The sequence below is a fragment of the Oreochromis niloticus genome, linkage group LG12 (genome assembly GCF_001858045.2).
Source record: "Oreochromis niloticus isolate F11D_XX linkage group LG12, O_niloticus_UMD_NMBU, whole genome shotgun sequence".
Taxonomy (NCBI): domain Eukaryota; kingdom Metazoa; phylum Chordata; class Actinopteri; order Cichliformes; family Cichlidae; genus Oreochromis; species Oreochromis niloticus.
The window spans coordinates 26,272,305-26,284,447 of NC_031977.2; the positions used below are offsets into that span (position 1 = coordinate 26,272,305).

The following is a 12,143-nucleotide window of genomic DNA, read 5'->3' on the forward strand; positions in this document are numbered from 1 at the left end:
TCAGCCCATATTATAAACACCTAAAATAAACAAAGAAAGTAGTTGATTAGATTCACCAAACAGTCACATCCACTAAATGTAAAAAATACTTTTATTATAGACTCATTCAGTAGTTACAAAATCCTGAGGAGCAATTGTGCACATAGGCTTGTCTGAGGCACCACTAGGTGACAGAACAGGATAAAATGGTGGATGCTACTCTGATCTGATAATCAAATCCAAAATATTATAAAGAAATGCTAAAACGAAATAAGAATACATGCTTAAAATATAAAGATCATTTGGTACAGTTGAGAAAAAAGCTAAAATAGCTACATATACTAAAAAAAAAAATACTATATTGTCTCTGTCTTAGAGTCATTTACATGCAGCTCATTAGTCACTGGAGCAAGTTGTAGCCTCCCTCAGTAGTGTATAATTCACAGAAAACAGAAAAAGCAGACTGACCTGCCAAAACAGTGTTTAACGTCACCATGACTCTTTGAGTAAACAGAATCCACCAGCAGACTGTAAAGCTGAGGAGGCACATGTGGCTCATCCATTTAGTTTAGCCAGTGTTGGGGTTTTTCTTTTGTTAGTGTTGAATCTATTTGAAGATTTCTTCAGAGATCAAATCTGCTCTGAGTCTTTAGTCCATGACATTTAAAATCTAAGATAACCAACAGAACAGCTGCCAGATATCTTCCATGTCTTCACATAGAAGCTCTCTGATGTACTCTTACCCTCAACTTGTTGTGTTTTCTGGAGAGAAAAAAAAAAAAAAAAAAAAGAGAACCAACACAAATGAGTGTGTTTGCATGCAAAAAAGCAGTGAAATGGAAAAGGTGCTTATCAAGAAATGGGACACAATTTGTGTTTTTGTGACGAGTGCAGATACAAAGTTCAGACGTGTGACCCAGGTGAACAAACTGCTGTTTGCTCGACTACAGTGTCAACAAGATCCAACAGAAGCTTCGGCAAAATCGAGTTTCAACTTGCATCCGTTCCTTACCGTTGTGGCGGTGACACCATACACTTCCACAGAATAGCATACAGTCCAAGCAAAAAGGCAATGAACAATGCAGCTGCAATGGAACCTAAAAAGCACAAAAACATTCATGTTTTACAAATTCATTCATGTCACGCACTAGCACTTAAATCTTAACATAAACTAAGGGTAGCGTCGTACGATATCCTGCTTCTGTAGTATCTGACAAGCATGCATCATTTGTTTACATGCTTTTATTACTGAATTAATCTGTTGTTAAGCAGATAATAAAAACCGTGTTATATGGCTCTATATGCTTCCCTATCTATTTGCTTAATAGTATTAAAAGAAAGATTCACTCTGCAAGATAAAACAAGCTGCACGATCCTTTTTAGCGCTTCGTGCATTCCTTTTGCCACTTCTCAGACCTCTAATCTCTTATCATACAAAGACAATCTAAAGTGCAGTCATAAATTTTGGGACTCCACCCACAAAACCTGAACATCAACACTGTAATTGCTTATCCGACTCACGATCCATCACAATTCACAGGTTACTGCAGTGTGTAAAGTACGCAAAGAACTTGATGAGTTTTCTTGTCATTGGTTGGCTCTACTTCACAATGAGTGTGAATAAGTGAAGGAGCCTCGCAAACAATCATATCAATTAAATATATCACCAAATAAAAGTGGCTGAGTTTAGGAATATTATGATTACAGAGATGCTCTTAACACATCAACATGTCACAGCATTGACCATATGACCACATCCTAGTAGAATGGTGACAGGAAAGTCTTACGAAAAAAAAAAAAGCTGTGAAATGACAAATATGAACTTGACCTTGAGGACCGTTTGGGTGAAAACCCTTTAGCTGGTCGGTGTGTGTAGGGTTTACAAAAATCTTAACAATACTCTAAAGTACCGATTCTTGTAAACTGTAAACAGATAGATAACAATACTTTACCACAGCATGGTGTTAAAAAATAAAATAAAAATCCTTTAGTTGAATTTGCCCCCCCTCCCCTTCAAGATCACAGCTTTTCATCCAGTGTGTCAAATTGGCAGCATGCAAGCTTTTTTGTTTCAGGGAAGTGGCTTGCCTGCAGTCTAGACCTTTTATCAGATTAAAATATTTAGTGCATCATGAAACAAACAATTTGAAAAGCAGAACCAGGACTGCTGAGCAGCTAGAATCCTACATCAGGCAAAAGAAGGGAATTCATCTCCTGAAAGTCCAGCAGCTGGTCTCCTCTGTTCCAAGATGTTTACAGAGTGCGGTTTAAAAACAAAACACATCTCAACTTTTTTGAGATGTGTTGCTACCACCAAAGTCAAAATTCCATTTTGTTTTTACATCGCATCTCAACTTTTTGGATTTGGGGTTGTTGTGTTAATGAATAACACAACAAGAGGATGCTTCAGGTCATGCATTTATCTTGATACACAAAGAAACCTGAAGTCATCATCTTAAAACTGCTATTTGTCTCTGGGCTGTAGCTGCAGAATCAGCTCTCATTACCAGGGTTGATCCTTTCACACACAAGTTAATGTTTGCTCTGTGCACAATGGGTCTTCCAGGCAGCAATGTAAGAAAAAACAACAAAAGCAAACAACCCAGATACACGAGGAAATGACTGAAGGAGAGATGCATCAAATTTACATCAGGTAAGTTTTTTTATTTATTTTTAATGTCCACTGTCCCTAAAATGTATGACTGCACCTAATAATAATGACGGGATTTCATTCGACTTTCAAGTTCCGGGTTTTTGATCCTCTTAACTTACACTTATCTCAAACACCAGATAAAAAGTGTACCACACACTTTGCTTACAGAAGCGCAGTTTACTTAAGATGTGCTATATACTCTTTTTTTTTTAGCTCTCAAAAGTTTTGAACTTTAAAACGACTTTTAAGTTTGAGTTCTCTGGTCAAGCATACGCATACTTCAACAGCGAAACACGTCCAGTCATACTGACAGGAGCTCCATGAGCAAACAGCAACATGACAACAAGAGCGATCTAAAGTCACAGGGGTGCAAAGCTTATTTAGCGCAAGGGTCAGAAGATAAGAGAAAAATCTGCCACTGTGTCTCAACAAAACCATACAGGATATCAAAAACCTCATATACAAACTCACACACAGCACAACAGCAAAGCATCATATTTGTGTTTCTCGCTCATTTAGTAAATATAGCCCCAAACAATTTGACCAAAGTCAGACAGTATTTTGCAGTCACACTCCTAAAATAACTAAAGTGTTTCTAAGGTGTTTTAAAGCTTGGCTGACTGTTGGTTGTGTAACTTGATTCGGTTTATTTTCAGTCTCGACTCTCTGGGAGAAACAGGCGTTTTTGTAAGTTGTTGACTGAAGGTGGTCCATTACATGTTTTTTTTCCCTCTCTCTCTGCAACAGGCCCTACATGGTGTAGAAAAACATCAATTTTAGACAAAAATTATGCTCACCCGGGATCATTCCATTAGTGAAAGTAGGAGAGTCCTTTGAGTCGGGATGAGTGGCAGCTGCAGTAGAAACTTTACAAGGAAGAAAACAGAAATACATGAATCCACAGCTAACAAAAGTGTGTTTAAGCTATACTTGCCTGCATAACAAATGTAAAAATATGACACAGGATTTTACATTTTTACTTAAAAGTTCCATGTGAGTGTAAAGGACATAAACAACATTGAATTAACATTGAATAAATAACATAATTGTGAAATACTGGGATCGGGATTCAACAATTTTATTCCCAAGCAGCTTTTGCTGTGACGCGTGGTGAAACTGTGTCAGTTAAAGATTCAAATCTGTGGTCAATTTTGAATACACAGTGCTCACAGTGCTGCAGTACACGCGCTTCTTTCTCAGTGAGCACACTTTTTATTACATGAAGCAGAAGCAGTTGGTTGATCCTCACTGTCTCCATTAAAATCAGCAACACCCCTTTCGTGTAATCCATGCCCACAGTTGTTTCATAACGCAGTAAATAATTTGCATTTTTGTGCCAAGTAATTGCTATGCGTTAGTGTTGAGCAGAGACTATTGGGCGTCTCTGGAACTGTGCCATGTTGTTTTTTTTGCTCCCTATAAATAGCATGCACTGCCAACACCTCAAACCTATAGCGTAGTACTGAATGGAATTCACCTGAAGTGAATTTGTTGGATTCTTTCATCCAGTTTCAGGTAGTTAAGGGGTTTTGGTAGAGTTTTATCCAGGCATAATACTGTGCCTAAAATGAAAACACCACAAAATATTGCAGCATCTCTTTCATTCTGTTATCTTGGGACTCCTCTGGTGAACTTATGACTGCAACCCAGGAGGAAGAAGACAGGTATGAGAAAACCTCAAGGAAGCGATAAGACCTACCATTGCTCTGCTGCACAGCATGTGACAACTGCTCCCCAAGATCTAGGTCGACCATCTGAAAGTGCAAGCAAAACATTCGGTTTGAACACAAGAGTGCTGCCTAACACAGACACGCGCGGAGCGGGACACATTACAAGTCTAAGTCATTTAACTCGCCTTCTTTGTTAAAAACGTGTACATCTACAGCGAGTCGTATTTCTGTGTACAGCAGATGTGGGAACTTGCTGCAGGAAGTTAATGTGGAAAATCGGAGCTCTTTGGGGGCATCGCCAGGCACAAAGATAAGACAATGTCCAAGAAAATGTAAAACGTTTGTGCCAGAGCAACGCTTGTGCGTGTGAATCTACTTACAGCCAAACAGAAAAGGTTACGCTCCCAGTAAAAACGATCAAACAAACCCGTAATGAACCGATACCTATGGCAAGCTCATAAACACCTAAATCAGTACTGTGTAACCGTCGTCAGATAGATCCCGGCAGACTTGTTTTTGGTACACTGTCGCTCACCACACAAAGACACAAAAGCGCTTCTTTCTCACCTTTGAGCTATTTCCGTTATTGATTAGAGCGCTGCTCTTGTTTTTCATCTCCGTCCACATTTTCAGGGCTGTGCGGCCAGGCTTCATCAACTCATGCTGTTTTTCTCCTCACCTCAGCGGCGCCCTGAGACGCACCTCTCGTGGTGCGTTCCTGTGCTTCTTTTTAAACTCGTACAGCAGCGCACCCAAGCTTTGCTGCTAATTTTGGACGCAGTGTAGAAATGATTAGGCTGCATAAGTAAATTAATTTTTATGTGCTCTATAATGCTGTAATATTAAAGAAGTTCAACATGTACTTGCTTGTTTTGTTTGTTGTTGTTGTTGTTGTTTTTTTACCCCTGGACTAACCTTTGATTAAAAGGGCTCACTGATGCTTAATTTATAATGAAGTAAATCTAATGCCCCCCACCTCAATATTTTCTGTCATATATACCGCTACAATGGTGGCTCTTCATATTAAACTTGACTTAAGATAATAATAAATATATTCTAATACACTGAGTGTGGATAAGTGTTAGGCTTTTAAATTGCTTCAAAGACTGTTTCAAAAAGTTGCTTCTCTGTTCTTGGCTGTGTGTGACGCTGGTGACACACAACCCTTATGTTTGTGAGAGGTAGCCAGTTAAAGTAAAGTTACTTTAAAATGAAGGAGTTAAAACTGACTGCTTCATTTGTTTGGGCTTACACCAATGCGTCCTATAAGATATATAAGGATTATCTTAAAATGTGAATCATACAAAGCTGCTCAAGTAGGAGTCCAAGAACGAAAATATGGAACTGAGCATAACAACTCCACTTTAAGCCAAGCTGCGTGGCTGCAATTTTAACATTTCAATAAAGTTACATTTCCTACAGCAAGTGAAGGAGGCACCAGATCGGCCCAACTTCCTGCAGGAAGAAAGCAGTCACATTTCGCAAAAGTATGATCCAAGATAATTATATTTACAGCAGGCCTACCGATTTTCAGTAAGTGTATACAACGTTTTCCTGCACACACATTCACTCTGATAAACGCACTTCCGCTCGGATAGATAAAACAATGAAGACATGGGACACAGAAAAACACTCTGCTTTTTATCTAAGCAAGATTACATGTTCTGCAAACAGTGTATGAACAAGTCAGTGTTCCAAAAACAAAACGTTAACACAGACAGAAAACTCATTTATTATCAGAAGTCTCCGTTTTGAATTTGAAGACCACATCTTGATCAAAGTATGTTTAATGCAGACCATTTAATACACTGGTCAGAGTAAGACCTGACCTGCAAATAGCCACAGCATAACTCCACACATCAGACAGACAATCAAATTCAACTTGTTAATTGGAAAATTGTGGGAAAAAAAAAAAAAAAAAGATATTCAGCAAATCTGCCAGAAACAACCCTGTACAAACTTCATATGGGAATTAGTCATAAGTATACACAAAGGTTAATTTATGAGAAATATTTGTTTTTCTCTCCATTAAAGAGAGTCACACCAACAGTCTGCAGATATTGCACAAAAGTTTACACTGTAAAAGCAGAAAGAGCAACTCCAGATCACACATACAAACCTCCGAGCATATACACACACACAGGCACTCAGCATTAATAGAGCCTGAAGCCGGATGGTATATGTCACAAAAATCACTCACACAGACACACACATACAACAGACAAGAGCGTGGAGAAACATCTAAAATGCACAACCAAAGGCATATCTTCCTGAAGAATGAACTTTCTACCCCTACCACCAAAGGAAAAAAATAAAGCTCCTCTAGTCAAACAGCGTCGGTCATGGAGTGTCTTAAAGTAAGTGGGGTCTAAGATATTAGTCAACACTTGTTTGTTCTCTCTTTAAACTTAATCGAAACTTGACCAGCACACAAGAGGGCAGAGTGCAAGAGCACCTGAGGTTACCCAGAATCACCGTTGTCAAAACCCCCCCCCAAAAAAACGGTGGTAAAATGCCAGCAATCCCAGAGGGATTACAGACAGAGGTACAAGCCGTCCGAACACAAAAACCTGATTAAGTGTCGTATGGGGAATATCAGTATGGAAAGCATGGCTACGGTACACATCGTAAATGAGCGCAAACACGGCAGCGGGTTTCATGTTAGCCACACTGCAATAAGGCTGCATCTATGGCAAACATCGTTATACATTTTACATCTAATCTCCAACTTCTCATTAGCTTCAAGCATTTTCATCATTACTTAATAACGCAGTTATCCAAAGTGGGAATGTTAACGACAGCAAAGAAATTATGTAACCGAACCCTGTACAGAAGAGAAATTTAAAAATCTCTGTTTAAGCAGATATCACATGTCAAAACAGCCATCTGCTGTCTTGGCTCATATTAGAGTATTTCTACTGACCTCAGCACTGAGGTTCATGAAACCATAAAGTAAATGAGCAGGGCCACCTTGTGGGCAGAGAAGGACTGAACTGCAATGCGGACACGCTGAATGAACAGAGATAAGACTGTGAGATTGTCAGAGTTGCCATAAAGCAGCAGCACAACCATGGTTAATACTCCTTCAAATTTTAAGAGTGGAGACCAGACTATTAAGATCTGATTCAATCGAAATAACATTAAATGGTTTGAAGACATTTTAACGACACATCACCAATACATGACGTCACACTAATGTCTTCGGCTGGTACTGAAAAACTGCACAGATGTTTAACTTTTCAATGGTTAAAAATAATTCATGTTACTTTTTCCCCCTGACCAAACCCCATCACTCCTTCAGCCCCCATCAGTCACAATCCGCAGAGGTCGCATTTCAGACTGGCCATCCTTTCTTGCTCTCTTCTCGGTGTCCCATCTTGGATTTGACGGCCTCTGAACTGTCTTGGTTGAGAGCTGGTGGCAGGTGGATGATGGGAGTTGTAGGAAAAGCAGAAAGGCAGAGATAGAGAGGCATGTCCAAGAAGGACGAGGCAGCGACATCACATGATTTCACAGCAAGAGTTCTGTTTCCGTGCCTGAAGGTTAAACACAAACAAATATGCAAATAGTTTGCCCTGCTTAGTAAATCCAGCCCACAGTCTTGAAATTTAGCATAACGTCAATAAGGCGAGTCATTCACACTTACAGTCTTGTAGAAGGCTTTAGACTGGTTTCCCAGATGCTCTGACTTTGCCACAAGATCGTCCAGTTTCTCTCCTCTTTCCAACAGACTTTCCATGGTGTTGTGCTGCAGACATCAAAATATTTATTTATGAAACAGATGAAATACTACAACTTAGTTTTAGTTAAGTAGATTGCCCAATATGATTAAAAAAAACTGTAGCTAATAAGAGAAAGTTGCCTTTCAATCCATTACATTTTGTCAGATGACAGGATAACAAAGTGCAAATCCAAACCTTTCCAATCTGGACCCTATGCTATGAAGCGAGTTCAACATACTCAGGGTGCCTAACTCCAGAGAAGTTATTAAATGTCTAAAGAACATAAAAATGTTATTGTAAAATGCAAAAAATGATTTTTTGCGCTTCATTCATAAGTTTTAAGACGGTATAGCTTGTAATGGCTTTTCCATCTCCACTCCAGAGGGATAAGGAATAACTATGAACACATCTGATTTCTGATGTAATTGAAAGCATGTATTAAAAATTTGTTTTAAGAGACCATCATCTCTTTCTGTGTTCTCATGCAATACAAAATTTGAAATCTTCTAAACCCCAGTTTGAGTATAAATTAATGTGGACACTTTTCTGCTTTGATTTATGTAAGAGCGGTGGTTTACCAAAATGATCTTTGTCTCATCCAGCTCTGCCTGCACTTTGGTCATTGCATCAGCTTCCCTGGGGTTCTGTGGACAAATACAAAAATAGAACCAGCTATCAAGTAGATGCATTTTGCACTATACAAGTAAATGCTGCCAAATGATGTGAGCATCTGGTGATTATGGAGTCCTTCTGATATTGTTTTTAAATCACACAAACAGTTTAGTTGCAGTCATAGAATATCAGGTCTTTCGTTAACATAAATTCTGAGAAATGTAAAACAAACTGACCTGGTATTTAGAGAGGTGAATGTCAAGGGCTTTGTAGTTAATGGTGTCAGGATTACCAGAGGGCCAGTCTATACTGTCCACTTGCCTAGAGAACTCCTCTAATACCTAAAAAAAAGCAATGTCACTATTGAAATCAACAACAAGTCTCATAATATGTATATGTATTTTTTTTTTTAAATATATAAACCACCTTGTCAAGCAATGTGAAACAGACTCTCTGTGGATATTCAGTATCTGCGATGACTACAGCACCCAAATTGTCATTTCTCACATACACATGGCACAGGTACTCTGAAAGAAAAAAAAAGGAGCAAGGTGTGTTGTTATCAGAACAATGTTCACCCGATCTTATTGTACAGGAAAACTACTGTGTCTACTGGTGCATTGAAGAAGGGCCAAAGAATAAAAAGCCTTATTAAAATACAACTTAGCAAAATGTTCTCCATACGACTCCCAAAACAAAAACAAACAAACATCACACACTCATTATGAAGCATAACTCCGTAATGACATTTGTTAAAGTTCATGTCACATGATATGATGATTCAGCCTGCATGAAACTGAAGAGGGGAAAAGCAGTCTGTGTACTCCAGAAACAAGGAAATGTTTAGCGTCATTGTTTTGAGACAGCTTAAATTTTACTTTTATTATCTCCAACTGTTTAAAACTGGACTTAAAATGTCCATTTTCAGGCCAGAGAACATGTCACAGCTAGGTATGGGTACCGGTATCGCACCAGTTCTGACATAAACGGTAGTAACCAGACCGAAAAGCAGCGCACATTTTGGTGCTTTATTTCGGTGCTTTTTTTTCCTGAGATGTCATACACTTTGGATTCTAGCCAATCATTTTACGTTTCCAAAGATAGTAGGCGGGCCCAGGTATGTACGTTCTTTTAGAGCAGAGCTACAGATTAAAAATGCCCAAGGCGAAGTGGTCAAAAGTCTGGCTGTACTTCACAGGAAAAGATGCAAACTCAGCAGCCTGCAACAAGTGCTTTAAGCTGATACTGTGCAAAGGAGGTAACACCTCGAATCTGATGAAACACCTGGCGACGCATAGCATTTTTTTAAAAGCCGAGAAATACACCGTATTTGATAGCTTGCTGCAAGACCTCACACCGAGCACATCTACTGCGGGTGTGGTGCCTGTTATCGAACCCGGAGTTAGCAACATCCTCCAAGAACCCGAAGAGTAGAGTCCTGGCCCCTAGCCCTGTCAGCGTAGCAGAAATGATGACGGATGATGATGGCAACAGCAGCCGTTCTTCTCTGCGTGAGTAGCTTAATGTTGTTTGTGTGTAATTTATGTTGAGTAGGCTAACCACGTTATTAAATTAATGCATGTAAGGTGAACTAGTAAACACCGTCGTAGTTACATGCGGCTGTCTTCTTGTTTGATGGCAGATACTCCCTTCACCCTGGCCAAAAAGGCTAAAATGACCAAAGAAAAAGTGGGAAACAGTTAAACATGAGAGGTTTTTGGACAAAGTTGGTGTTTTTTTTCCCCATTGTTTAAGCACTGCTTCCAGCCAAGAGTGATACCATAAATCCCCTATAGCTGCAGAAAAGGCTAACATTGTTATCTTTTTACAAAAAAAATCAGCTAAACATGAGAGGTTTTTGGACAAAGTGTGTGTTCTTCGTTCTTTAAGCACCGGTTCGAGCACCGTTTAAGCACCGGCACCGTTTCAAGAGTACCGGTTTGGCACCGGTATCGGATAAAACCTAAACGATACCGATCCCTAGTCACAGCCCCATCACAATTTCCCTGTCAAACATCAAATCACTTTTCAGCAGAAATCTCCTTCTGCCCTACTGTGACGCAGGACACTGCAGAAAGTCATTCCTTTATGATATTACAAATCACAACTTATTATTGTTCTCGTCCTTTGAGATCTGTGATAGTCTTTAGTTATCCAAGTAAGCGGCTAATGTGCAGCCTTTTATACCAATACCACTGTAGAGAGGATACTTGACAAAAGGTTACCCTGAATCTGTAGGGTCTTCTCTGATGCAACAGCACTAATCACTGCATCACAGGGCCACACCTAAAACACTCTAAATCTGTTTACCTTGTTCTTTGACGGAGGCACGGGTTCCTTGAGATGTTCGTTCGACAATCAAGGCACTGGTGAAGGTCATGAACTCCTGAATGCTAAACAAACCAAAGCAATACTTAGTGTAGAGTAGAAAACACTTAGAAATAGTGAAATAAATACTACCCGTGATGTGTGAGGCACAGGTCAGTACTCTAAGAAATAAGGAACTGCAGTAAAAACTGTTTCGTTTCGTTAGTGAGACGCACCTGGAGCGCTGAAAGAAACTGAAGGAGGACAGGTCGTAGGCCGCTTTGAGAAGATTGGATTTGGTCGCTCCTTTGTAGAGGATGCTGAGACTGTAGAGCTTCATATTGCCACCGGTTCGTGTGTCAGTTACACAGTCCTGATAGTCTGATAACATAAGAACAATCACATGAGAACATTATCCTTTATCCGGCTCAGCTAACTAGCTTCCCCGCTAACAAAAAAAGAGAAACTTCAACGACGTGAAGCTCGCAGCAAAAGCAGTCGCCGCCTAGATAAAAGCTTGTAGGCTAACTGTTTACTCTCAGCCATAGTCATTTTAGATTAACCATTTTCCCTCCTTACAGATGGGACTAACAGGCTGACTGATGGCGAAAAGCAAAGACTGCAAAGAAGTTGATTCAAGTTTTAAACTTGTCAAGAAAATTACAAAATTTAATCAGATTAGCTCCAGCTGCTATCTACTCTAAGGCAGGCCTCGGCTAACTTACCAGCTAAAACTATCGCAAACCGTCTGATTCCAATCAAAACAGACAGAAAAAGTCCAATTCCGTATTGAAATAAAACTCGTAGGTATGTACGAAACACGTCCACTAACCCAGTCACAGTATAGTTAGCGCTAACTTAACAGTTTTTAACATGAACTTAAAGTGACCAATCACCACGTCACGGTCCCCAAACGGTGCAATCTGACATTCACTCCGCTGGAAACACGCACACCGCTGGGCTAAGAGTTCCGGTTGTTTGCCAGATTCAAAGCGATATTATATCTACCTAATATAAACGTATTTACAACGTATTTACACGGAGGGAAATCTTAGACACACGGATGGATAACAGTCAGCCTTAAACGGATCATATTTATTTTTCATCTAAGGTACTATGTACACTGTTGGATGCAGCAAATTAATTTTTATCGGTTTAGATTAGCAGGATTGCGAGATTGTAATAACTGGTTCAAATGAT

General features: G+C 39.5%; 2 protein-coding genes across 6 annotated transcripts; both read right to left on the minus strand.

The window, feature by feature from the left end:
* Nucleotides 1-73: 73 nt before the first annotated feature.
* sb:cb288 (uncharacterized) lies at nucleotides 74-5,026 on the minus strand. 3 transcript variants are annotated; one of them, XM_025897044.1, is made up of 6 exons: nucleotides 4,683-4,847; nucleotides 4,488-4,555; nucleotides 4,332-4,386; nucleotides 3,430-3,498; nucleotides 992-1,076; nucleotides 74-741 (listed from the first exon to the last, which is right to left on the minus strand). In XM_025897044.1, the coding sequence occupies exons 2-6, from the start codon at nucleotides 4,509-4,511 to the stop codon at nucleotides 693-695; spliced, it is 282 nt and encodes a 93-aa protein (XP_025752829.1). In that variant the 5' UTR covers nucleotides 4,512-4,555; nucleotides 4,683-4,847; the 3' UTR covers nucleotides 74-692. The 3 variants fall into 3 exon arrangements, with proteins under 3 accessions (XP_025752829.1, XP_025752828.1, XP_003451070.1); XM_025897043.1 differs by having other exon boundaries at nucleotides 4,488-4,586; XM_003451022.5 differs by lacking the exons at nucleotides 4,488-4,555; nucleotides 4,683-4,847 and adding an exon at nucleotides 4,870-5,026.
* Nucleotides 5,027-5,922: 896 nt separating this feature from the next.
* ykt6 (YKT6 v-SNARE homolog (S. cerevisiae)) lies at nucleotides 5,923-11,934 on the minus strand. Of its 3 annotated transcripts, none has more exons than XM_003451021.5 (8): nucleotides 11,840-11,934; nucleotides 11,180-11,324; nucleotides 10,947-11,029; nucleotides 9,063-9,163; nucleotides 8,873-8,977; nucleotides 8,603-8,668; nucleotides 7,949-8,050; nucleotides 5,923-7,838 (listed from the first exon to the last, which is right to left on the minus strand). In XM_003451021.5, exons 2-8 carry the CDS (start codon nucleotides 11,281-11,283, stop codon nucleotides 7,803-7,805), a joined length of 597 nt encoding a protein of 198 aa, XP_003451069.1. In that variant the 5' UTR covers nucleotides 11,284-11,324; nucleotides 11,840-11,934; the 3' UTR covers nucleotides 5,923-7,802. The 3 variants fall into 3 exon arrangements, with proteins under 3 accessions (XP_003451069.1, XP_005473607.1, XP_005473606.1); XM_005473550.4 differs by having other exon boundaries at nucleotides 11,776-11,915; XM_005473549.4 differs by having other exon boundaries at nucleotides 11,669-11,889.
* Nucleotides 11,935-12,143: the final 209 nt, after the last annotated feature.